The sequence below is a fragment of the Festucalex cinctus genome, chromosome 7, assembly GCF_051991245.1.
Source record: "Festucalex cinctus isolate MCC-2025b chromosome 7, RoL_Fcin_1.0, whole genome shotgun sequence".
NCBI classification, from domain to species: domain Eukaryota; kingdom Metazoa; phylum Chordata; class Actinopteri; order Syngnathiformes; family Syngnathidae; genus Festucalex; species Festucalex cinctus.
The window spans coordinates 26,633,474-26,661,119 of record NC_135417.1 but is presented as its reverse complement, the minus strand read 5'-3'; the positions used below and the strand labels follow the sequence as shown (position 1 = coordinate 26,661,119).

At 38.6% G+C, this 27,646-nt stretch overlaps 2 protein-coding genes and 1 long non-coding RNA gene across 3 annotated transcripts in view; 2 read left to right on the top strand and 1 right to left on the bottom strand.

Annotated features, from left to right (window-relative positions):
- Positions 1 to 2,580: 2,580 nt before the first annotated feature.
- LOC144023077 (exostosin-1a-like) overlaps positions 2,581 to 27,646 on the bottom strand; it is a 239,676-nt gene continuing 214,610 nt past the window's right edge. The window contains exons 10-12 of the mRNA XM_077528376.1: positions 3,653 to 3,813; positions 3,395 to 3,566; positions 2,581 to 3,269 (exon numbers count right to left, since the gene is read on the bottom strand). Coding sequence (XP_077384502.1) covers positions 3,084 to 3,269; positions 3,395 to 3,566; positions 3,653 to 3,813 — 519 coding nt within the window. The 3' untranslated portion in view covers positions 2,581 to 3,083. The remainder of the gene's footprint in view (positions 3,270 to 3,394; positions 3,567 to 3,652; positions 3,814 to 27,646) is intronic.
- Positions 10,441 to 12,476, top strand: LOC144023080 (uncharacterized). The gene is made up of 3 exons (XR_013284490.1): positions 10,441 to 10,642; positions 11,153 to 11,206; positions 12,104 to 12,476. It is a non-coding gene; the product is annotated as an uncharacterized LOC144023080 (long non-coding RNA).
- Positions 20,963 to 27,646, top strand: part of LOC144023078 (uncharacterized) — a 389,823-nt gene continuing 383,139 nt past the window's right edge. The window contains exon 1 of the mRNA XM_077528378.1: positions 20,963 to 20,982. The gene's annotated coding sequence lies outside the window, so the exon portion shown is untranslated. The remainder of the gene's footprint in view (positions 20,983 to 27,646) is intronic.

Genomic DNA, 27,646 nt, shown 5'->3' with positions numbered 1-27,646 from the left:
TTGAAATCAAGATTATTCAAAACAATTATATTTTGTTCAAATCAAGAAAATATTTAAACATTTGAAAATAAGACAATTACAATCATATGAAACTATAATTATGTAAGTTGCTTTTGGATCCAACAAAATTCATATATTATTATTATTATTATGTTAGCAAAAATTTGAAGTTGGGGTGCAGTGTGTGCAGTAAGCTAGTTTTGACACGGGTGTGTGGTAAAATAAATCGTGTGGGCGTGCCACAACTCAAAATTAGTATTATTAGTGCTGCAGCTATCGAATATTTTGGTATTCGGATAGCCTACTGAAAATTCTAGTGGATAATCGTATATTTGGATAGAAATAAAAATATACCTATAGGCCTATATACTTTCTTGGTCAAAGAACAATTATAAATACAGAAGACAAAAAAAAACACATTTGCATGTAATTAACAACCAACTGTTTTTCATTTTTAGAGAATCAGTTTTATTTATTTTGTTTTTCATCATCTCATCTGCCTGCAGCAACCCGCCTTTACACAAAAAAGAATTACATTATAAGTGTTATTGTCACATCACCTCTTTACAGTATATGCACATCACAGATTTAAGTAAAGTAAAGTGTTTGTTGAGGTTGGTGAGAGAGAGTTTGGGTGAAAGGGAGGGTGTAGCTGTGACTCTCTATTATGACTCTGATGGGCACAGGTAACCCGAGTTTGGTAACCACTGTTGGATTCACTCGATAAATCATTCAGCAGCTCGCGTTTTTACTAAACTATAGCCTTAAAACTTAACCTAGCAACAAATTATTTTCAACCCTATACTAAATATCCGTCACATTAATAACAGAAATGGGCACGCGTGTGTGTAGCACATACCTGCCGACAATGTTTCTGCTTTGGCGAGATGATCCCTCTTCCGTGTTCCTTCCGATCCCAGACGAGTATACTTTGAAATTTATTTTTACAAATGATGCAGATGGCTGGAAGGACGGGGCCAGCTGAAGCGATGGGCAAACCTGAACGGGAACGAAGTTTTTTCCCCACTTTCTTTTTAACTTTTTTCTCCTTTCGCTCTTCTTCGCTCTCCGACGTTGTGGTCGCCATTTTTCATATGCGGTTGCTATGGTGAGGAGAAAGCAGCACCTACCTGATTGGCTCATGTGACCTAAATCACACCGCTACCGACCTAATGGCACTACGCCCACACCAGATATCACTGCGCCTCATCGCAAAATAGTGCCAGGGTTTCACCACCGAAAACACAAAATTGGCAGGTTTTCAGAGGGTGAACTCCACGGATTCTTACTTACTACTAATAAATCTATTTTATGAAGTAAAGATTATTTAGTGCCCCTGGTAGTGGAGCGAAACTGAACGAAAACGTGTGTGACCTGACGGCCTATTGTTGATAAATAGAATTACTTTATCAATGTTTTTTCCAGAAACATTACAACCATAAAACTCCACCGAGACCATAATTTTTAAAAAACAAATTATTTTATCATATACTGTTCATATGCCACAAATACAAAAAAATAAAAGTTCTGCCTTCATTGCATATCTGTGGTGGATTTTATTTCAATCTGCATAAAGATTAAAGGCCCGGTCTTCCGTTTTCACTCAGGAAAAGGCGCTTTTTAAATACAGGATTTAAACAGACAAACAGAGCTGAAATGAAAATAATTAGTCCAGTGTATGTCAAAGACTTGGTCAGATGTCATGTTAGAATAGTATCTAGAATAGTCTATTTAGAAGCAATAAAACATTTAAAAAAAAAAAAAACAAAAAAAAAAACAGAGTACTACCAGTGGGTAAGCTTCTACACTGGTTTGATATTCTATTATTGTTCAAGTCGTCGGACTTCAAAGGGAGTTGATCAGACAATCACCAATTATGAAGAAAATAAAGCAAAAGCAGATAGACACTCACTTTGAATCACATCCTTTTATTTAGACTTGTAAGTAAAAAAAAAAGTCTAATGTTGAGGCACTGAGCAGAATATGATCCTAAATGTGGTGAAGGGTCTTACTCACCCTGCCAACTGCTTGTGAAACAGTGGGAGCATAACTGTAATATAATAATAATAATAATAATAATAGTATAATATATAATAATAATATAATAATAAAAGTCTGAATAATAATCATAATAATTAAAAAAAACAAATACTAGAACTGTAAAAACACATCCAAAATAGTGTTATCCTCTCCATTATTTACAATATAGAATCTAAAATATTGCTGATTATTATAATATCAGGGCGGCACGGTGTACGAGTGGTTAGCACGTCCGCCTCCCAGTTCTGAGGACTCCGGTTCGAGTCCAGGCTCCGGCCTTCCTGGGTGGAGTTTGCATGTTCTCCCCGTGCCCGCGTGGGTCTTCTCCGGTTACTCCGGTCTCCTCCCACATTCCAAAGATGCATGGCAGGTTAATTGGGTGCTCCGAATTGTCCCTAGGTGTGCTTGTGCGCGTGGATGGTTGTTCGTCTCTGTGTGCCCTGCGATTGGCTGGCAACCAGTCCAGGGTGTCCCCTGCCTACTGCCCAGAGCCAGCTGAGATAGGCGCCAGCACCCCCCCCCCCCCCCCCTTGTTAGGAATAAGCGGTCAAGAAAATGGATGGATTATAATATCAGCAAAACGTTCATGAGTGTGTGCATAGTGTACTGAGGGGAACAGTTTCAGGGGAATGGAGTGGTTTGTTGCCATTTGGGGCAATCAAGAAAGCATTAACATCCAAATGCAGGACTTTGGCAGTTTTAGGCCTTCTGTTCCTTCAGTTGGAGATGGAGCTGCACACTCTGCTACTGCCCAAAACACGAGGGAACAAATAAAAGATGCCATACAGAGGAGACGAGGTGTGTGCAGTCTCCACTTAACCCTTCTTGCCCACCATATTTGCTTCTCCATTGATCCATTGATGCATAAGAAATGGACGCCCCCTCACTCACTCCGTTATGTCCAGAGAGCAGGGGGGGCTCTAGAGCGTTATAGCCTCTCGATGTCCCTGTACTTCTTCCTCAGTTGACCCATTGATGCATAAGAAATGGACGCCCCCTCACTCACTCCGTTATGTCCAGAGAGCAGGGGGGGCTCTAGAGCGTTATAGCCTCTCGATGTCCCTGTACTTCTTCCTCAGTATGGATACCTGGTCTTTAAAGAGGACCGGGTCGAGTCTCATCTGAGAATGAACCAGTGGCATGGTGCCAAACCAGTTGGCAAACTTGTTCATGCAAGTCTGTCGCTGAGCAAAATGGTCTGGGTCAGCCCAGCGAGAAGCCCGGGAGATCTGGCAAGCGTGAAAAAGACAATCACATATTATTGGGATCCTTCATACCACCTTGTGAAACTATCAAGGGTGGAAATAATTTTCCACGAGAGCAAATATTTGGTCCAAACTGTAGTGTCACTCACCTGAATCATCATGGTTTCCTTGTATTGTTTCTTCTGTGTGACCTTGATGGGGGGCAGCTTGGAGACAGAGGACACGAGGAAATTCATCAAAATATCCTCACAGTTTGACATCTGGTCCACCATGGTCTTCAGACTGGCTGGAAGGTATGTTGTGTACAGATAGTGGTAGTATCTGAGGAAATTGGGACAATAAGAATGGGTTGAGTAGAACAGAAGAGTGTCTAAAAGAGTGGGAGTGATGAAAGCAGGACTAAGTACTTATGATAGATGGCAGCTCCAGTTAGCACCATAGAGTAGTCGTTGGTCCATTTGGAGGTGTAGCCCCAACGCTCCTTGTTGCTATCCCAGAAGTGGCTGCGAGCTGGGTACCCAACAATACGATCTGGGAAGCTTCGCCAAACTGTGAAGGCAAACTCCACCTAGACCAGATGGAGGCATTAAGAAGACTTACATTTTGGGAACTGCGTCAATGCACAGGTTTGTTCTTTTTGCTGCCATCAGACACATTGGTATCTGCATGCACTGTATACAGTAGTACGCAGAATAGAGCAGAATTTTATGTCTGTACATTATTCATTCCTGTACAGCAGTTCAGTACTGCTCTCACACTGAACGGCAGGCGTTTGATCTAGGGCTGAAAGATTTTTTTAAAATGATCCGATTTTTTCCCCATTAATATCGTAATTGGTACTTTTTCCAAAGTCCTCCTCATGTATATTTAACAAACACAAGCAATAAATGCAATCCATCTCCTCATGGGCTCACCACCTGTGAGGGGGGCCAAAGGGGTCGGCTGTGCAGTAAGCTAGGCGGCAGCCGGGGGGGGGGCTTGGTGGTCGACCCCCGGCTACTGAAGCTAGCTTTGAGAACATGGAATGTCAACTCTCTGGCAAAGAAGGAGCCTGAACAGGTGTGTCAGGCTGAGAAGTTCCGACTAGATATAGTCAGGCTCACCTCCACACACCGCTTGGGTTCTGGTACCAATCCCCTCGAGAGGGGTTTGACCCTCTTCCACTGTGGAGTTGCCCACCCGTCCCCCCGGCTTGGCGCCTGTACGTTGGGGTTTAACCCCGGTGGTCGAGAGGGTAGCCTCCCTCCGCCTTCGGGTGGGGGGACGGGTCCTGACTGTTGTCTGTGCTTATGCACCGAACAGCAGCTCAGAGTATCCACCCTAACTGGAGTCCTTAAAGGGTGTGCTGGAGAGCACTCCCTCTGGGGACTCCCTTGTTCTGCTGGGGGACTTCAATGCTCATGTGGGCAATGACAGCGAGACCTGGAGGAGCGTGATTAGGAGGAACGGGCTCCACGATCACAACCAGAGCCGTGTTCTGTTATTGGACTTCTGTGCTCGTCACGGACTGTCCATAACGAACACCATGTTCAAACACAAGGGTGTCCACATATGCACTTGGCACCAGGACACCCTAGACCGCAGTTCGATGATCAACTTTGTAGTCGTGCCATTGGATTTGCGGCAGAGTGGTCCGAGTGGACCATGTTCCGCCCCCTCCATTGTTGTAGCAGTCGATCGACCAGCGGTAAGGGACGCCGTCAAGCTGAAGAAGGAGTCTTATCAGGCGCTTTTTGGCCTGTGGGACTTTGGAGGCAGTTGACAGGAACCGGCTGGCCAAGTGGAATGCGACTTCGGTGGTAGCTGAGGCAAAAACTCGGGTCTGGGAGAAGTTGGGCGAGGCCATGGAAAACGACTTCTGGACGGATTCGAAAAAATTCTGGTCCACCCTCCGGCATCTCAGGAGAGGAAAGCAGTGCACCATCACCAGTGTGTATAGGAGGGATGGGGTGCTGCTGACCTCGACTTGGGACATCGTCAGTCGGTGGGGAAAATACTTCGAAGACCTCCTAAAATCCACCAACATGTCTTCCTTTGAGGAAGCAGAGTCTATGGACTCTGAGGTGGGCTCTCTTATCTCTGGGGTCGAAGTCATTGAGGTGGTTGGAAAGCTCCTCGGTGACATGGCCCTGGGGGTGGATGAGATCCGCCCGGAGTTCCTAAAGGCTCTGGATGTTGTGGGGCCGTCGTTTTTTTTTTTTTTTTTTTTTCTGAATTTATTGAACATATAAACAGATGAACAGCAGAGATAAGGAAAAAAACAAACAAAACAACAACAATCAAAAGAGAAGAAAATCCCAATAAAATAATCATTCAATCAATCATAACTTACATGTTCAAAAGGGAGTAGGAAGAAGTTAGAAACTTATCTAGTCCTACCCCTTTTACTAAATATATTTAAACTTATTTCATTATTAATACAATTTTAATTTACTATTATCAAAAAATAATAATAATAATAATAATAAATGAAATATATAACCCAAGTTATATATATACACAAGTGCACTTAAACATATTCACATTTACCAAAAACATATATACATAAATTTACTAAACATATACCATAATACCTATCTAGATCATTTACACATACTCACATGTACAATTTTCATATTCTGGTCTGACATAGATAATTTTTTTGAACTTTACTTTTAAACATTTTTTTAAACTCCAGCATTGAGTCACAATTTTTCAGATCAATTCCCAAATGATTCCACAGATCAACACCTTTTACAGATACACACCTTTGCTTAATATAGGCGCTTTCACACCGCAGGAACTTATGATGGAACTTCCATATGTTCCGGGGGAGTTTGTCCAAAGTTTGCGTTCACACACAAAACCAGTTCCGGGTCTGGGGGGGTCGGAACGGTACTACCTAAGTTCCTAGGCATGAGGAGGTTATTTGGGTGTACCCTGAACGACACAAGGTGGGGGCGTGTTGTCTAGTGTGTTATGATTGGTTGACTGGATGAGGAGGTGTGTCGTTTTGGTTAGATGTTTTTTTTTTTTTTCCGCGGTAAAGCCGCCATTTCTTCTTTACTATACTCTATCGGGCGCTACGACTTTTTCTTCAAACATTTCGGCAATGGAAGGATTAAAAAACCGAGAGGTGGACGGACGAGGAATTACAGGCTCTCCTGAGCAAACATGGGACGAGGAGACCCAACGGCACTTCGAAAGTCCAACAAGAAACGATAATAACCGCGAAGCTAGCAGAGTTAACATTACACACACAAAAGCAGGTGAGGGAAAAACTAAAGAAACTCCAACAGGACTATGTATCGGACTGGCAAACGGGAAACTGGGAGGACCAGACCCAGGACAATTACAGTTAAATTTGAAAAGTACAAAGATAAAATAAAAATTCTACAAAAAACAAAACATCTTAAGGGCACAAACATATACATAAATGAGGATTTTACTGATATTGTTCGAAAAAAACGGAAAGAACTTATACCAGAAATGAAAGCAGCACGGGAAAGAGGAGATATTGCCTACCTAAAATACGACAAGCTTATAATTCATCCCCGTACAAGCACACCCAGACACTTGCACCAACACAACTCATCAATAAAATGAAGGAAGACACAGTACACTTGATGACGAAAAGTTGACAAATACTAGAATGGAAAATCTATACCCAAACACAAAAAAATTACAAATATTTGATTATACGGAACATAAGACATCTGATCCAGAAAATGGCATTGATCCAGATAAATTTTTATGTAGTAACAACTATGACCTTGCCTGCGAGTACCACACTGATGAGCAATTCAATGTAAATGTAAGTAAGGATTTTCGTGCATTCTCAATCATACATTTTAATAGTAGAAGTCTATATAAAAACTTTACAGAAATTAAAAAATGCTTGAGTAAAATAAATAAATTCCAAATTATAGCCATATCAGAGACATGGCTTGATAATGAGAAAATAAGCGATATAGAAATGGAAGGATATGAATTGTTTACAATGAATAGGGAAAACAGAAGGGGAGGAGGAGTTGCAATATATGTTGATAAGGTTTTCAAATGTTGTAAAATTGAACATCTAACTACTACTGTGGATAATGTAATGGAATGTGTAACTATTGAAGTTCACATAAAAAATATATCAAACGTAATTATAAGTTGTATATATAGGACACCAGGATCATGTCTTGATACATTTAACGATAAGTTAACAGATATCCTTAGTTATACAAATGATAAAAAATTGCGAATATTGTGTGGTGATTTTAACATTGATTTATTAAATCCTAATGGACATCAGAAGACAACTGATTTTATAAATATGATGTATAGTAATAGTTTATTTCCTGTTATTATAAAACCTAGTAGAATAACAATCGATACAGCTACACTAATTGATAATATATTCACAAATAAAATTGACCTTAAAATAGAAAGTGGACTCCTTATTAACGATATAAGTGATCACCTCCCGATCTTTGCAATTTTTTATGATTATTTTGATAAAAAAATGAAGCCGACTACTTACACATTTGAAACTAGAGTAAGAACAACACGCTCCATGGCTGCCTTTAAGTTGGATTTAGAGAAACACAACTGGTCTGAGGTTTATTCAAATAACGATCCTGATATTGCATATAGTGAATTTCAGTCAACCATTATTTCTTTATATAATAAACATTGTCCATCAATTAAAATTACAAGAAAGTATAAAGGTCCAAATAAGACATGGATGACGAAGGGAATACAGAATGCATGCAAAAAGAAAAATAATTTATATAAAAGATTTATTAAATTGAGAACTGTGGAAGCTGAAACAAAGTACAAGATATATAAAAATAAATTAGCAAATATTATTCGAATAAGAAAGAAAGATTATTACCATGAATTATTAGAACAGAATAAAAGCAATACACAAGAAATATGGAAAACACTAAATCATGTAATTAAAAAAAGTTCTAAAAAAACAAATTTTCCACAATATTTTATAAAAGATAACGATATGGTAATTGATGAAATTTCTGACATAGCTAATAATTTTAATGAATATCTAGTTAACGTGGGCAGTAACTTGGCAAACAAAATCCCAGAGCCAAGAAACAAACGTGAAATAGATAAGAACATTGTAAATAATTCATCCACAATGTTTCTTAATGATGTTAATGATATAGAAGTATTAAATGTTGTGAAAACATTAAAAAATAAAAAGTCTACTGACTGTCTTAACATTGATATGACATTAGTTAAAAGTATTATGAAATATATTGTACAACCTTTTACATATATTTGTAATTTATCATTTAAAACTGGTATATTTCCATCAAAAATGAAGATAGCCAAAGTCATTCCTGTTCATAAAAGTGGAGAAAGACACACGTTTAATAACTACAGACCAATATCATTGTTGCCACAGTTCTCAAAAATTCTAGAAAAATTATTTTCATATAGATTGGATAATTTTATTGAGAAACATAAGCTCTTAAGTGAAACCCAATATGGGTTTAGAGAAAAACGGACCACCTCAATGGCAGTCATGGAGCTTGTAGAAGCAATATCTACCGAAATAGATAATAAAAAATTTACTGTTGGGATTTTTATGGATTTAAAAAAAGCTTTTGATACTATAGATCATTCTATATTAATGAATAAATTAAATAAATATGGAATAAGAGGTTTAGCTTATAAGTGGATGAAAAGTTATTTGGAAAATAGATATCAGTATGTGCAGTTTAATAATGTACAATCAGAACACATGAAGATCACTCATGGAGTTCCCCAAGGGTCTGTGCTTGGCCCTAAATTATTTATACTGTACATAAATGATATTTGCTATGTCTCAAAAATATTGAAAAGTGTCTTATTTGCTGATGATACAACTTTCTATTGTTCAGGAGAAAACCTGAAGCAGCTTCTGACTACTGTGGAGTATGAATTGAATATAATAAAAAAATGGTTTGATGTAAATAAATTATCATTGAATTTAAATAAAACCAAGTTCATAGTTTTTGGCACTAGACAAATCACTCATCAAGTTAAAATTATGGTGAATTCAATTGAAATAGAAAGGGTGAATGAAAATAAATTCCTTGGAGTTATTATCGATGATAAATTATGTTGGAAGCCACACATAGAAACTGTTAAAAGGAAAATGTCAAAAATCATAGGGATACTCTATAAAAGTAAGGATGTTTTAAACATGAAATCATTATATATATTATATAGTTCACTATTATTACCATATTTGACCTATTGTGTGGAATTATGGGGAATGGCATATAAAACAAATACTAACACCGTTTTCAAATTGCAAAAGAAAGCTATAAGAATTATTAATGGATCAAAATATACAGAACCAACACATCCACTATTTATTAAATTAAATGCAATGAAATTTTATGACTTGGTGGATTTTAAAATAGCACAAATAATGTATAAAGTTTATAACAATTTACTCTGCCACAGTACTCAGAAGTTATTTGAAATTAGACACAGTCCTTATGATATAAGGGGTACAAGTGTGTACAAAAAACCCAAAATAAGAACAAATATTAAGCAAAGGTGTGTATCTGTAAAAGGTGTTGATCTGTGGAATCATTTGGAAATTGCTCTGAAAAATTGTGACTCAATGCTGGAGTTTAAAAAAATGTTTAAAAGTAAAGTTCAAAAAAATTATCTATGTCAGACCAGAATATGAAAAATGTACATGTGAGTATGTGTAAATGATCTAGAAAGGTATTATGGTATATGTTTAGTAAATTTATGTATATATGTTTTTGGTAAATGTGAATATGTTAAGTGCACTTGTGTATATGTGTGTATATGTATGTATGTATATATGTATATATATATATATATATATATATATATATGTGTGTGTATGTATGTATATATGTATATATATATATATAACTTGGATTATATATATCATTTATTATTATTATTATTATTATTTTTTTTTTTTTAATAATTAGTAAATTAAAATTGTATTAATAATGAAATAAGTTTAAATATATTGAGTAAAAGGGGTAGGACTAGATAAGTTTTTAACTTCTTCCTACTCCCTTTTGAACATGTAAGTTATGATTGATTGAATGATTATTTTATTGGGATTTTCTTCTCTTTTGATTGTTGTTGTTTTCTGTTTTATTTCTGCTGTTCATCTGTTTATATGTTCAAAAAAATAATAAAAGGAAAGGAAAGGAAAGGACTAAAGGAAACTCAAGGACCACAACAACCACAGTGGAAATGACCGCAAAATTAATAAATGTATGAAAGACTGGACGACATTCTCGGCCACCGGATGGGTTGTACCACCAATAGTACAAAGGAGGACTCTGCAATCACCATGCTGGAAGCAATGTGCAAGGACACGGCAGTGTGCGAGGATTCATTGCCAACAGCCTTGCTAACACACGAATGTAAGACAGAATTGCCTCATGCACATCTTTGTATATATATTTATTTAGGTCGATGCTTGGTCGCAACGTGGCTTTTACACCGCGCTAGCATTAAACTGTTAGCGTAGCATGTTAGCTTAAGCTTGGCAAAGTCACGCATCCAGGGCAACTCCGAGCCCATGTAATGTGAAATCATTCCTAAATCAATTAACCTAGTAAACGAAAAGTATTGTAGGCAGCTAACGCCGAAATAGCCCTGCTTTCAGTGACGAAATTGAAAAGCTTCGTGAAAAGGACGTGTGGAAGCTAGGCATACTATTCACTGTTAAAAGCAAAACAACCACTTTGTTTTTGTTTTTTGTTTTTTTCCTTAATACAAAGCTCTGCATTCAACGTAACTAAAACGTTTTAACTTGTTAGCCTCATCACCTAACAACTCATAAAAGAAACAAAAAAAACAACAACAACTCATAAACAGTTCTAGGGAAACTGAAACGTAAGAAAAATAATGTTATGTACTGTGACTTACAGCTGGACCTTCTCTGTGCTCTCCTTTACGTCATGATGCCTCCCTGAACAGTCCTGGTATGTTTCATTTCATTTTATATAACTTCAAAAGCTTCATTTAAAACTTTTAAAGCAACACCCCACTCACAATTAATTTTGCTTCGTTGAATAAGGCAGTGTGTTTGTTTGTTTATTGGACATTATAAACAAATGAGTAGCAGTTAACATTTTAAAAGAAAGAAGAAACTTATTGCAATCATTCATAATAGTTTACATGTTCAAAGGAGTAGAAAGAAGTTAAAAACTTGTCTAGTCCTACCCATTCTTTATATCTACTGACTCATTTCATTAAAAAAAAAAAAAAAAAAAAAAAGTACATTACTGGAATGTATTAATTTACTACACATTTTCTTTTACTGGAATGTACTAAAAGAAAAAGTGTAATCCTGCTTGTGTAAACAATTGCACCTTAACACATGCGTGCATTTGTCATTAGCGTATGTACATGAAATTCATAGGCATACACAATAATAAATCCTCATACTCACATATACAATTTTCATTTCACTCATAATGGTGCATTGAGAAAGGGGAAAAAAAAGTTACATTCCTGCAATTTTACTAGTGTGTATTGCCTAAAAAAGCTTCAAGTGCATGCCGCCATATTTGGCAATGTAGTGTGGCATATTCTGTTCTGTAACTATGAAAAATGAAAGTACATTAACGTGAGTGCCGTGTTTTACCCCTACCTAAATCATTGTACTGTACTCTTACTCCTTGCACGAATCTGTTGAAACCGTTTAAGTCGATGCGTTAGGAAGGTACAAGCGAGGATGGTCCGTCCACAAGCAGAAACTGCGCCACTCGAACAGAGTTTCCTGCCCCTTTGTCAAGTTCCAATAAGTTCAAAGTCATGTAACTGGAAGCTCATCAAAAGTATTTACTGTCACTCATTGTACATTTACATCCCTATAGGTTAGCGGACACGGGACCGAGACCACCTATTTTTGGAATACCTGCACCAATTTGATGAAAAGAAGGGGGAGTCCACGAGTGCAATGTTCTTAGAAGAAATGCAGTTGCACAAGGAGGACCTTGAACTCAGACGCGAGCAGCACAAGGAGGAAGTTGACCTCAGAAGCGAGGAGCGCAAGGAAGATCAACACGTGGCACATGAGCTGGTTGAACAAATGCACGACAGAGAGTTCCAAATGGGCTTCCTGGCAGTCCAAAACAGACTTGTGGACACAAATAAGCCAAATGCATAAGTAATAAATGCTTTTGTTTTCATATCACTTTTGTGGTTCTGGGTTTTTTTCCACACGAATAAAAACTTATGCTCAATGAATTCTTTTTAATGTTTTTATTTTTGACAAACAGTAATGCAAACATAATTACAGCGTCCCACCATTCAGAGGTTCTGATGTTCTTCCACTCCCTGCGCGGAACACACCCAGATTGGTAGAAGTGGCAAATCTGAAACAGAAACACAACAAATTAATAAATGTTAATATCTACATTAATTACTTTTGTGCAACAGCCTTGTGATTTACATGACAGAATACCTTAAAATAGCGGAATATGCACCAATTTATGGCCCTATGATAAACCACTGGCTTGAGGTGGCAATCTGACACTTCCAAAATCATCACTTTTCCCAAAATCCCGGCACCTTTGTTCTAACATTCGTGCATCGTCAAAGAAAGCAAGCCATTTCAACACTTTGGATCGGTCAATCATGTGTTTAACAGAAAAAAAACAAAAACATGCGGACAGACTAACAATACATCCAGGTCCAACGGTATTATGAAATACGCAGCGTACATGTAGCGTGAACAGCAACTCGCCATCAAGCCCTATTTTGCCGTGAATTGCACGAGAACTAGGCAGGAAACACCAGTTTCCAGCGATTGCCCTTTTCATGGCAGAAAGTACGACAAAATATCCACAAACGACCGACGAGCGGGGACACACGCAAGTAGACGTGCAACTGAACGCGCCAGTCATACGTTGTGTTTAAGGCACTAATACACTCTGTAACTTCATTTTTTTTTCGTGTTCTCCACCTTGCAAGGGGAGCTCCGTTACATGTTACAGCTTAATTCCGATGTGAAATAAATTTCGTATCATTGTGTGTTTAAACCTTACCAGTGCACGTCTTCGTGCTTGCAGGTTTGACTGTCTTTCCAAGTGAGCAAGTCCTGCCCATTTCTCATCTTGATGTGGTAATACGGCGGGTCCCAATGGTTCTCATCAACCTTTCCCGTGAAGTTCTAATTGCTGCAAACACAACTCTGTACAACATGACAAGGAAAACGAAAAGATTATATGCCTTGTATCATAACAGATGGCGATGGAGGGTCAAAGGTCGCGTTTTTCAACGTCACACTGGTTGTTTGTCATTCAGTTTTACCGGTACCGCCACTTGCTGGACAGGCGGGGTAGTGCTGTTTTTTTTCCTCCCCTGACATACGTCATCAGTCTCATTTGAATAAACTACCCTGCCTGCTTTCATGCCGTGTGAACGCAAACTCGTGGGCCGCTCACAAGTTCTTCGGACCCGGAACTGACTCTACCATGAACTCAAAGTTCCTGGGCTTTTTGGTGTGAAAGCGCCTATTATATAGAGATAACTTCAGGCCTTGACGATAAACATACATGTCAAGTTTGGGATTTTTTGGAGCATGTACCGGGGAGTTATCAAGCATATCCTTTTTCATTGCGAAACACAAATTTTGATGCCCCGCCCTCATCATATAGTATTTCGAAAAGTCAAAATTTTTCCCCATGTCGTTGGCTCAGGTCTTGACATGGTCCAGGTCAAGTCTTAACTCAGTCGGATGAAACGTGGAGAAGAAGTGGGCAAAAGTATGCCCCCTGTAAATGTGCAAAAATCATCAAAAATGGGACATTCAAAAATTCGTAGCTCACTTCCTGTTCATTTTAGCATATGGGTCCAAGAGACTTTTATGTAGGTCTTGGGCTCCCTCATATACCTAAAATTTTTCGTAGATCTTGCTTAAACGTACAACCGGGGCTGCTTCATTAAAATTTTCTAGGGGGCTCTATTGAGTCATTTTTGTAAAAATAGCACAATCAACATGTGCTAAACCAAACAGGAAGTCCGCCATTTTGATTTATGATGGGATTTGTTGCCATTTTTTGTGGCCTTTTTCAGGGGTCATATTTTAACGAACCCCTCCTACAAAATTTATCCGACTGTCTTCAAACTTGGTATGTTTCATCTTAAGATGTTTAAGATGCAAAGTAATCGAAAGTTTTTTACTTTGTCACACGCTGTTGCCATAGCAATGCATCGAATTGCACACCATATTTTGCGTTTTGATTAAACAGACAAAGCATTCCCGGTTGTACGTTTCACCTAAAGCTATGATAATTTGCAGGCAAACATAAGAGCTCAGGATGTACAAAAAAGTCTCTTGGAGCCATATGCTAAACCAATCAGGAAGTCCACCATTTTGATTTACGTTGGGATTTGTAGCCATTTTTTGTGGCCTTTTTTAGGGGTCATATTTTAACGAACTCCTCCTACAAAATTTATCCGACTGTCTTTAAACTTGGTGTGCTTCATCTTAAGATGTTTAAGATGCAAAGTTATCGAAAGTTATTTATTTTGTCGCACGCCGTTGTCATGGCGATGCATTGTTTGCCAAGTAAAATGCTGCTTTTTTTTGGGGGGGTCTAAACATGTGCAAAAACTCATGAAACTTTACACACACATCAGGCTTGTCATCAGCATGAATATTTTAGAGATTTCTTATTCAATTTGCAATAAATGGTTCAATAGCGCCCTCTAGACATTTTTATGAAGCTTTTGCAAATGTTTTGTGTTTTATGATTCATCTAGATTTGTAAAAATTGGGATACCTATCAGCCTAAGACTTACAAAAAGGTTTCTAAAGCCATATGCTGAATCAAAAAGGAAGTCTGCCATTTTGATTTACTTTGGTATTTGTAGCCATTTTTTGGGGCCTTTTATAGGGGTCATATTTTCAACAGAACTTATCAGATCGTCTTCATTCTTTGGCGTGTTTCATCTTAAGATATTTAAGATGAAAAGTTATTGAATTTTTTTATTTTGTCACACGCCTTTGCTGTAGCCATGCATTGTTTGTGAAGAAAAATGCTTTTTTGAGAGTCTAAATATGGGTGAAAACTCACAAAACTTTGCACACACACCAGACCTGTCTGGAACATGAATATTTTATTTAGAGATTTGTTGTGCAATTTGTAATAAATGGCTCAATAGCGCCCTCTAGACATGTTTATGAAGTCTTTCCGATTATATGATTCAGCTAGATGTGTGAATATTGGCAGGCATGCCGAATATATTCAAAAAGTATTCTATATAGCCATGTGCCAATCCATTTTGATTTTATTTTGTTAATTGTGCATCGTTTTTGGCCTTTCCATGAAACTTTAAAAACACAAAGCATGGCAAAAACGTTTACAATTTAGATGGTTTCCTATTTGACAGTACCCCAACATGCCAGTACCCCGACGTGCAAATACCCCAACGTGGCCCGGGTTGCGAGGGCCCTTTATAGCTGCTCGCAGCTCTAGTTATTATTCTTCTTCTTCTTTTTCTTTGTTATTATTCTTTTCCGCAAACAACCACATTTTTGAGGCACTAAACATGAACGAAAACTCACCAAACTTTACACGCAGATCGGGCCTGGCGAAAAATTTGATATTTTAAAGTCGCCATACATGATAACAGAAAAATGGCTCTGTAGCGCCACCTACATAGGTTTAACGGATCCCTGTCCCGCTACGATTGTCCTATGGCTACGAAAATTGTGTACCCTAAAATAGACAGGAAGTGAGGTATGAGTATTTGAATGTCCAATTTTGGCCCATTTTTGCACATTTACAGGGGTCATACTTTTGCCCGCTTCTCCTACACGGTTAACCCGATTGACTTCAAACTTGGGCTGTACCATCTCAACACCTGGGACAACATCATGGTAAAAAATCAAAAGTTTTTGACATACTATATGACGGTAGCGGGGCATCAAATTTACAGTTTCAAAATTCTTACTTAACAAACCATTGCCGGTGGTACGTTTAATTGAGAGCCACGAAAATTGGTACACATATGTAATAGACTATGATCTACAAAAAAGCCTGTTGGTGCCATATGCTAAACCTAACAGGAAGTCCGCCAGAGGTGAGGCATCAAATTTTGTGTTTCAAAATTCTTATTTAATGAAGCATTCCCGGCTGTACATTTCACCTAGAGTTACCAACATTTGAAGACATATGTAACAGCCCTCAAGGTACAAAAAACTCTTTTTGAACCATATGCTAAACCGAACAGGAAGTCCGCCATTTTGATTTACTTTGGAACGTGTTGCCATTTTTTGGGCCATTTCATAAGGGCCTTATTTTAACGAACTCCTCCTACAGAGTTTATCCGATCATCTCCAAACTTGGTGTGATTCATCTTAAAATGTTGAAGATGAAAAGTTATTGAAAGCTTTTTATTTCGTCACACGCTGTTGCCGTGGCATGCACAGTTTGCAAAGGAAAAAATTCCCTCTTAATGAAGCATTCCCAGTTGTACGAAGCAGCTAGAGCTACGAAAATTTGGAGACAAATTTAACAGCCCACGATGTACAAAAAAAGTCTCTTGGTGCCATGTGCTAAACCCAACAGGAAGTCCCGTAGGGGCCGGTCATCACATTTTGAGGTAAAAAACTCCTCTTTAACGAAGCATTCCCGGTTGTACGTTTCACCTAGCGCTATGATAATTTAGAGGCATACATAAGAGCCCACGATGTACAAAAAAGTCTCTTGGAACCATCTGCTAAACCAAACAGGAAGTCCGCCATTTTGATTTACGTTGGGATTTGTAACCATTTTTTGTGGCCTTTTTTAGGGGTCATATTTTAACGAACTCCTCCTACAAAATTTATCCGACTGTCTTCAAACTTGGTGTGCTTCATCTTAAGATGTTTAAGATACAAAGTTATCGAAAGTTATTTATTTTGTCGCACGCCGTTTCATGGCGATGGATTGTTTGCCAAGTAAAATGCTGCTTTTTTTTTTGGTCTAAACATGTGCAAAAACTCATGAAATTTTACACACACATCAGGCTTGTCATAAGCATGAATATTTTAGAGATTTCTTATTAAATTTGCAATAAATGCTTCAATAGCGCCCTCGAGACATTTTTATGAAGTCTTTCCGATTATATGATTCAGCTAGATGTGTGAATATTGGCAGGTATGCCTAATATATTCAAAAAGTATTCTATATAGCCATGTGCCAATCCATTTTGATTTTATTTTGTTAATTGTGCATCATTTTTGGCCTTTCCATGAAACTTTACAAACACAAAGCATGGCAAAAACGTTTAAAATTTAGATGGTTTCCTATTTGACAGTACCCCAACATGCCAGTACCCCGACGTGCAAATACCCCAACGTGGCCCGGGTTGCGAGGGCCCTTTATAGCTGCTCGCAGCTCTAGTTTTTATTAGGGCCCGAGCAGCGGCGGCGGCGGTGCCGCTGCGAGGCCCTATTGTTTTTGTAGGAATTCTTCTTATTATTATTCTTATTATTATTAGGGCCCGAGCAGCGGCGGCGGCGGTGCCGCTGCGAGGCCCTATTGTTTTTGTAGGAATTCTTCTTATTATTATTATTCTTATTATTATTCTTCTCCGCAAACAATCGCATTTTTGAGACACTAAACGTGACCAAAAACTCACCAAACTTTACACGCACATCAGGCCTGGCGAAAAATTTGATATTTTAAAGTCGCCATACATGATAACAGAAAAATGGTTCCTTAGCGCCCCCTACATAGGTTAAACGGATCCCTGTCCCGCTACGATTGTCCGACGGCTATGAAAATTGTGTGGCACCTGTAGCACATCCCAATGAACAAAAACCTCTTTGAAGTGTGTACCCTAAAATAGACAGAAAGTGAGGTATGAGTATTTAAATGTCCAATTTTTGCCAATTTTTGCACATTTACAGGGGTCATACTTTTGCCCGCTTCTCCTACACGGTTAACCCGATTGACTTCAAACTTGGGATGTACCATCTCAACACCTGGGACAACATCATTGTGAAAAATGAAAAGTTTTTGATATACTATATGACGGCGGCGGCGCATCAAATTTAGAGTTTAAAAATTCTTACTTCACGAAGCATTGCCGGTTGTACGTTTAATCTAGAGCTACAAAAATTGGTACACATATGTAACAGGCTATGACCTACAAAAAACTCTTTTTGAACCATATGCTAAACCTAACAGGAAGTCCACCATTTTGATTTATTTTGGAACGTGTTGCCATTTTTTTGGCCATTTCATTGGGGTCTTATTTTAACGAACTCCTCCTACAGTGTTTATCCGATCATCTTCAAACTTGGTGTGATTCATCTTAAGATGTTGAAGATGAAAAGTTATTGAAAGCTTTGTATTTCGTCGCACGCTGTTGTCATGGCATGCACTGTTTTTAAAGGAAAAAAATATATCCTTCAAGAAGCATTCCCATTTGTACGAAGCAGCTAGAGCTATGAAAATTTGTAGACATATGTAACAGCCCAAGATGTACAAAAAAGTCTCTTGGTGCCCTGTGCTAAACCCAACAGGAAGTCCCCCAGGGGCCGGGCATCACATTTTGAGCTAAAAAACTCCTCTTTAACAAAGCATACCCGGCTGTACGTTTCACATAGAGTTACCAACATTTGTAGAGGTGTATAACAGCCCTCGAGGTACAAAAAACTCTTTTTGAACCATATGCTAAACCTAACATGACGTCCGCTATTTTGATTTACTTTGGAATGTGTTGCCATTTTTTTTGGCCATTTCATAGGGGTCATATTTTAACAAACTCCTCCTACAGAGTTTATCCGATCATCTTCAAACTTGGTGTGATTCATCTTAAGATGTTGAAAATGAAAAGTTATTGAAAGTTTTTTATTTCGTAACACGCTGTTGTCGTGGCATGCACTTTTTGCAAAGGAAAAAAAATCCTTCTTAATGAAGCATTCCCAGTTGTACGAAGCAGCTAGAGCGACGAAAAATTGTAGACATATGTAACAGCCCAGGATGTACAAAAAAGTCTCTTGGTGCCATGTGCTAAACCCAACAGGAAGTCCCCCAGGGGCCGGGCATCACATTTTGAGCTAAAAAACTCCTCTTTAACGAAGCATTCCCGGTTGTACGTTTCACCTAGCGCTATGATAATTTGCAGGCATACATAAGAGCCCGTGATGTACAAAAAAAGTCACTTGGAACCATGTGCTAAACAAAACAGGAAGTCTGCCATTTTGATTTATGATGGGATTTGTTGCCATTTTTTGTGGCCTTTTTCAGGGGTCATATTTTAACGAACCCCTCCTACAAAATTTATCCGACTGTCTTCAAACTTGGTGTGTTTCATCTTAAGATGTTTAAGATGCAAAGTAATCGAAAGTTTTTTTTTTTGTAACACGCTGTTGCCATAGCAATGCATTGTTTGTCAAGTGCTGCTTTTTTTTTTTTTATACACATGACCACTCATGAAACTTTGCAAACACATCAGACTTGTCATGAACATGAATTTCCAGAGATTTATTGTGCAATTTGCAATAAATAGCGCCCTCTAGACATTTTTATGAAGCATTTCCGATTGTATGATTATGCTAGACCTACAAAAAAGTATTATGTAGCCATTTGCCAAACCAAAGAGGAAGTCCGCTATTTTGATTTTATTTTGGGAAATATACATCATTTTTGGCCTTTTTCATTAAACTTTGCACAGAAAAGGCATGGAAAAAACTAACATTTTAAATGGTCCTTGTTCCATGTAACAGTTGTCAAGTGCTGCTTTTTTTTTTTTTTTTTATACACATGAAAACTCATGAAACTTTGCAAACACATCAGACTTGTCATGAACATGAATTTTCAGAGATTTATTGTGCAATTTGCAATAAATAGCGCCCTCTAGGCATTTTTATGAAGCATTTCCGATTGTATGATTATGCTAGACCTACAAAAAAGTATTATGTAGCCATTTGCCAAACCAAAGAGGAAGTCCGCTATTTTGATTTTATTTTGGGAACTATACATCATTTTTGGCCTTTTTCATTAAACTTTGCACAGACAAGGCATGGAAAAAACTAACATTTTAAATGGTCCTTGTTCCATGTAACAGTACCCCAACGTGCCAGTACCCTGACGTGCAAGTAACCCAACGTTGTGCTCAATAGCGCCCTCTATGCACATGATAACAGAAAAATGGCTCTGTAGCGCCACCTACATAGGTTTAACGGATCCCTGTCCCGCTACGATTGTCCTATGGCTACGAAAATTGTGTGGCACCTGTAGCACATCCAGATGAACAAAAACCTCTTTGATATGTGTACCCTAAAATAGACAGGAAGTGAGGTATGAGTATTTGAATGTCCAATTTTGGCCCATTTTTGCACATTTACAGGGGTCATACTTTTGCCCGCTTCTCCTACACGGTTAACCCGATTGACTTCAAACTTGGGCTGTACCATCTCAACACCTGGGACAACATCATGGTAAAAAATCTAAAGTTTTAGACATACTATATGACGGTGGCGGGGCATCAAATTTACAGTTTCAAAATTCTTACTTAACAAAGCATTGCCGGTGGTACGTTTAATTGAGAGCCACGGAAATTGGTACACATATGTAACAGACTATGATCTACAAAAAAGCCTGTTGGTGCCATATGCTAAACCTAACAGGAAGTCCGCCAGAGGCGAGGCATCAAATTTTGTGTTTCAAAATTCTTATTTAATGAAGCATTCCCGGCTGTACATTTCACCTAGAGTTACCAACATTTGAAGACATATGTAACAGCCCTCAAGGTACAAAAAACTCTTTTTGTACCATATGCTAAACCGAACAGGAAGTCCGCCATTTTGATTTACTTTGGAACGTGTTGCCATTTTTTGGGCCATTTCATAGGGGTCTTATTTTAACGAACTCCTCCTACAGAGTTTATCCGATCATCTCCAAACTTGGTGTGATTCATCTTAAAATGTTGAAGATGAAAAGTTATTGAAAGCTTTTTATTTCGTCGCACGCTGTTGCCGTGGCATGCACAGTTTGCAAAGGAAAAAAATTCCCTCTTAATGAAGCATTCCCAGTTGTACGAAGCAGCTAGAGCTACGAAAATTTGGAGACAAATTTAACAGCCCACGATGTACAAAAAAGTCTCTTGGTGCCATGTGCTAAACCCAACAGGAAGTCCCGTAGGGGCCGGTCATCACATTTTGAGGTAAAAAACTCCTCTTTAACGAAGCATTCCCGGTTGTACGTTTCACCTAGCGCTATGATAATTTGGAGGCATACATAAGAGCCCACGATGTACAAAAAAGTCTCATGGAACCATCTGCTAAACCAAACAGGAAGTCCGCCATTTTGATTTACGTCGGCATTTGTAGCCATTTTTTGTGGCCCTTCCTAGGGGTCATATTTTCACGAACTCCTCGTACAAAATTCATCCGACCGTCTTCAAACTTGGTGTGTTTCATCTTAAGATGTTTAAGATGCAAAGTTATCGAAAGTTTTTTATTTTGTCACATGCTGTTGCCATAGCGATGCATTGTTTGCCAAGTAAAGTGCTGCTTATTTTTTTGGTCTATACATGTGTGAAAAGTCATGAAACTTTGCACACACATCAGACTTGTCATGAACATGAATTTTTAGAGGTTTCTTGTGTAATTTGCAATAAATCGCGCCCTCTATACATTTTTATGGAGCATTTCCGATTGGATGATTCAAGCGCGAAATAACTAAAGATGACTTGACTTGACCGAGATTTGTGAAAACTCAGAGGCATACCTATTAGTCTAAGACCTACAAAAAGTATTCTGTAGCCGTATGCTAAACCTAAAAGGAAGTCCGCCATTTTGAATTTATTTTGGGAATTGCGCACCATATTTTGCGTTTTGATTCAACTTTGCACACACAAGGCTTGTCAAAAACATTTTAGATGGTCCTTGTCCTATTTGACAGTACCCCAACGTGCCAGTACCCCGACGTGCAAATACCCCAACGTGGCCCGGGTTGCGAGGGCCCTTTATAGCTGCTCGCAGCTCTAGTTATTCTTATTATTATTCTTCTCCGCAAACAATCGCATTTTTGAGACGCTAAACGTGAACGAAAACTCACCAAACTTTACACGCACATCAGGCCTGGCGAAAAATTTGATATTTTAAAGTCGCCATACATGATAACAGAAAAATGGCTCCATAGCGCCACCTACATAGGTTAAACGGATCCCTGTCCCGCTACGATTGTCCTATGGCGACGAAAATTGTGTGGCACCCGTAGCACATCCAGATGAACAAAAACCTCTTTGATGTGTGTACCCTAAAATAGACAGAAAGTGAGGTATGATCATCTGACTGTCCAATTTTGGCCCAGTTTTGCACATTTACAGGGGTCATACTTTTGCCCGCTTCTCCTACACGGTTAACCCGATTAACTTCAAACTTGGGATGGACCATCTCAACACCTGGGACAACATCATTGTAAAAAATCTAAAGTTTTTGATATACTATATGACGTCGGCGACGCATCAAATTTAGAGTTTAAAAATTCTTACTTCATGAAGCATTGCCGGTTGTACGTTTAATCTAGAGCTACGAAAATTTGTACACATATGTAACAGGCTATGACCTACAAAAAACTCTTTTTGAACCATATGCTAAACCTCACAGGAAGTCCGCCATTTTGATTTATTTTGGAACGTGTTGCCATTTTTTTGGCCATTTCATTGGGGTCTTATTTTAACGAACTCCTCCTACAGTGTTTATCCGATCATCTTCAAACTTGGTGTGATTCATCTTAAGATGTTGAAGATGAAAAGTTATTGAAAGCTTTGTATTTCGTCGCACGCTGTTGTCATGGCATGCACTGTTTGCAAAGGAAAAAAAATATCCTTAAAGAAGCATTGCCAGTTGTACGAAGCAGCTAGAGCTACGAAAATTTGTAGACATATGTAACAGCCCAAGATGTACAAAAAAGTCTCTTGGTGCCCTGTGCTAAACCCAACAGGAAGTCCCCCAGGGGCCGGGCATCACATTTTAAGATAAAAAACTCCTCTTTAACAAAGCATACCCGGCTGTACGTTTCACCTAGAGTTACCAAAATTTGTAGAGGTATATAACAGCCCTCGAGGTACAAAAAACTCTTTTTGAACCATATGCTAAACCTAACAGGATGTCCGCCATTTTTATTTACTTTGGAATGTGTTGCCATTTTTTGGGCCATTTCATAGGGGTCATATTTTAACGAACTCCTCCTACAGAGTTTATCCGATCATCTTCAAACTTGGTGTGACTCATCTTAAGATGTTGAGGATGAAAAGTTATTGAAAGCTCTTTATTTCGTCGCACGCTGTTGTCGTGGCATGCACTTTTTGCAAAGGAAAAAAATCCCTCTTAATGAAGCATTCCCAGTTGTACGAAGTAGCTAGAGCTACAAAAAATTGTAGACATATGTAACAGCCCACAGTGTACAAAAAAGTCTCTTGGTGCCATGTGCTAAACCCAACAGGAAGTCCCCCAGGGGCCGGGCATCACATTTTGAGCTAGAAAACTCCTCTTTAACGAAGCATTCCCGGTTGTACGTTTCACCTAGCGCGATGATAATTTGCAGGCATACATAAGAGCCCACGATGTACAAAAAAGTCTCTTGGAACCATGTGATAAACCAAACAGGAAGTCTGCCATTTTGATTTACGATGGGATTTGTTGCCATTTTTTGTGGCCTTTTTCAGTTGTCATATTTTAACGAACTCCTCGTACAAAGTTCATCCGACCGTCTTCAAACTTGGTGTGTTTCATCTTAAGATGTTTAAGATGCAAAGTTATCAAAAGTTTTTTATTTTGTCGCACGCTGCTGCTATAGCGATGCAGTTTGCCAAGTGAAGTGCTGCTTTGTTTTTTTATCTATACATGTGTGAAAACTTATGAAACTTTGCAAACACATCAGACTTGTCATGAACATGAATTTTTAGAGATTTATTGTGCAATTTGCAATAAATAGCGCCCTCTAGACATTTTTATGAAGTATTTCCGATTGTATGATTCTGCTAGATTTGTGAAAATTAGGACAGACCCCTATCAGCCTAATACCTACAAAAAAGTATTATGTAGCCATTTGCCAAACCAAAGAGGAAGTCCGCTATTTTGATTTTATTTTGGGAATTATACATCATTTTTGGCCTCTTTCATTAAACTTTGCACAGACAAGGCATGGAAAAAACTAACATTTTAAATGGTCCTTGTTCCATGTAACAGTACCCCAACGTGCCAGTACCCTGACGTGCAAGTAACCCAACGTTGTGCTCAATAGCGCCCTCTATGCATTTTTATGGAGCATTTCCAATTGTATGATTCAAGCGATACACAACTAAAGATGACTTGACCTAGATTTGTGAAAACTGGGAGGCATACCTATTAGCTTAAGACCTACAAAAAGTATTCTGTAGCCGTATGCTAAACCTAAAAGGAAGTCCGCCATTTTGAATTTATTTTGGGAATTGCACACCATATTTTGCGTTTTGATTAAACTTTGCACATACAAGGCTTGTCAAAAACATTTTAGATGGTCCTTGTCCTATTTGACAGTACCCCAACGTGCCAGTACCCCGACGTGCAAGTACCCCAACGTGGCCCGGGTTGCGAGGGCCCTTTATAGCTGCTCGCAGCTCTAGTTATTATTCTTCTCCGCAAACGATCACATTTTTGAGACACTAAACGTGACCGAAAACTCACCAAACTTTACACGCACATCAGGCCTGGCGAAAAATTTGATATTTTAAAGTCGCCATACATGATAACAGAAAAATGGCTCCTTAGCGCCCCCTACATAGGTTAAACGGATCCCTGTCCCGCTACGATTGTCCGACGGCTATGAAAATTGTGTGGCACCTGTAGCACATCCCAATGAACAAAAACCTCTTTGAAGTGTGTACCCTAAAATAGACAGAAAGTGAGGTATGAGTATTTAAATGTCCAATTTTTGCCAATTTTTGCACATTTACAGGGGTCATACTTTTGCCCGCTTCTCCTACACGGTTAACCCGATTGACTTCAAACTTGGGATGTACCATCTCAACACCTGGGACAACATCATGGTAAAAAATCAAAAGTTTTTGACATACTATATGACGGTAGCGGGGCATCAAATTTACAGTTTCAAAATTCTTACTTCACGAGGCATTGCCGGTTGTACGTTTAATCTAGAGCTACGAAAATTGGTACACATATGTAACAGACTATGACCTACAAAAAACTCTTTTTGAAGCATATGCTAAACCTGACAGGAAGTCCACCATTTTGATTTATTTTGGAACGTGTTGCCATTTTTTTGGCCATTTCATTGGGGTCTTATTTTAACGAACTCCCCCTACAGTGTTTATCTGATCATCTTCAAACTTGGTGTGATTCATCTTAAGATGTTGAAGATGAAAAGTTATTGAAAGCTTTGTATTTCGTCGCACACTGTTGTCATGGCATGCACTGTTTGCAAAGGAAAAAATATATACTTAAAGAAGCATTCCCATTTGTACGAAGCAGCAAGAGCTACGAAAATTTGTAGACATATGTAACAGCCCAAGATGTACAAAAAAGTCTCTTGGTGCCCTGTGCTAAACCCAACAGGAAGTCCCCCAGGGGCCGGGCATCACATTTTGAGCTAAAAAAAACTCCTCTTTAACAAAGCATACCCGGCTGTACGTTTCACATAGAGTTACCAACATTTGTAGTGGTATATAACAGCCCTCGAGGTACAAAAAACTCTTTTTGAACCATATGCTAAACCTAACAGGACGTCCGCCATTTTGATTTACTTTGGAATGTGTTGCCATTTTTTTTGGCCATTTCATAGGGGTCATATTTTAACAAACTCCTCCTACAGAGTTTATCCGATCATCTTCAAACTTGGTGTGATTCATCTTAAGATGTTGAAAATGAAAAGTTATTGAAAGTTTTTTATTTCGTCACACGCTGTTGTCGTGGCATGCACTTTTTGCAAAGGAAAAAAATCCTTCTTAATGAAGCATTCCCAGTTGTACGAAGCAGCTAGAGCGACGAAAAATTGTAGACATATGTAACAGCCCAGGATGTACAAAAAAGTCTCTTGGTGCCATGTGCTAAACCCAACAGGAAGTCCCCCAGGGGCCGGGCATCACATTTTGAGCTAAAATACTCCTCTTTAACGAAGCATTCCCGGTTGTACGTTTCACCTAGCGCTATGATAATTTGCAGGCATACATAAGAGCCCATGATGTACAAAAAAGTCTCTTGGAACCATGTGCTAAACCAAACAGGAAGTCTGCCATTTTGATTTATGATGGGATTTGTTGCCATTTTTTGTGGCCTTTTTCAGGGGTCATATTTTAACAAACCCCTCCTACAAAATTTATCCGACTGTCTTCAAACTTGGTGTGTTTCATCTTAAGATGTTTAAGATGCAAAGTAATCGAAAGTTTTTTATTTTGTAACACGCTGTTGCCATAGCAATGCAATGTTTGTCAAGTGCTGCTTTTTTTTTTTTTTTTATACACATGAAAACTCATCAAACTTTGCAAACACATCAGACTTGTCATGAACATGAATTTTCAGAGATTTATTGTGCAATTTGCAATAAATAGCGCCCTCTAGACATTTTTATGAAGCATTTCCGATTGTATGATTATGCTAGACCTACAAAAAAGTATTATGTAGCCATTTGCCAAACCAAAGAGGAAGTCCGCTATTTTGATTTTATTTTGGGAATTATACATAATTTTTGGCCTCTTTCATTAAACTTTACATAGACAAGGCATGGAAAAAACTAACATTTTAAATGGTCCTTGTTCCATGTAACAGTACCCCAACGTGCCAGTACCCTGACGTGCAAGTAACCCAACGTTGTGCTCAATAGCGCCCTCTATGCATTTTTATGGAGCATTTCCAATTGTATGATTCAAGCGATACACAACTAAAGATGACTTGACCTAGATTTGTGAAAACTGGGAGGCATACCTATTAGCTTAAGACCTACAAAAAGTATTCTGTAGCCGTATGCTAAACCTAAAAGGAAGTCCGCCATTTTGAATTTATTTTGGGAATTGCGCACCATATTTTGCGTTTTGATTAAACTTTGCACACACAAGGCTTGTCAAAAACATTTTAAGATGGTCCTTGTCCTATTTGACAGTACCCCAACGTGCCAGTACCCCGACGTGCAAGTACCCCAACGTGGCCCGGGTTGCGAGGGCCCTTTATAGCTGCTCGCAGCTCTAGTTAGGGCCCGAGCAGCGACCGCTGCGAGGTCCCTATTGTTTTTGTAAAAATTATTATTATTATTATTAGGGCCCGAGCAGCGACCGCTGCGAGGTCCCTATTGTTTTTGTAAAAATTATTATTATTATTATTATTATTATTATTAGGGCCCGAGCAGCGACCGCTGCGAGGTCCCTATTGTTTTTGTAAAAATTCTTCTTCTTCTTCTTCTTCTTCTTCTTTATTCTCC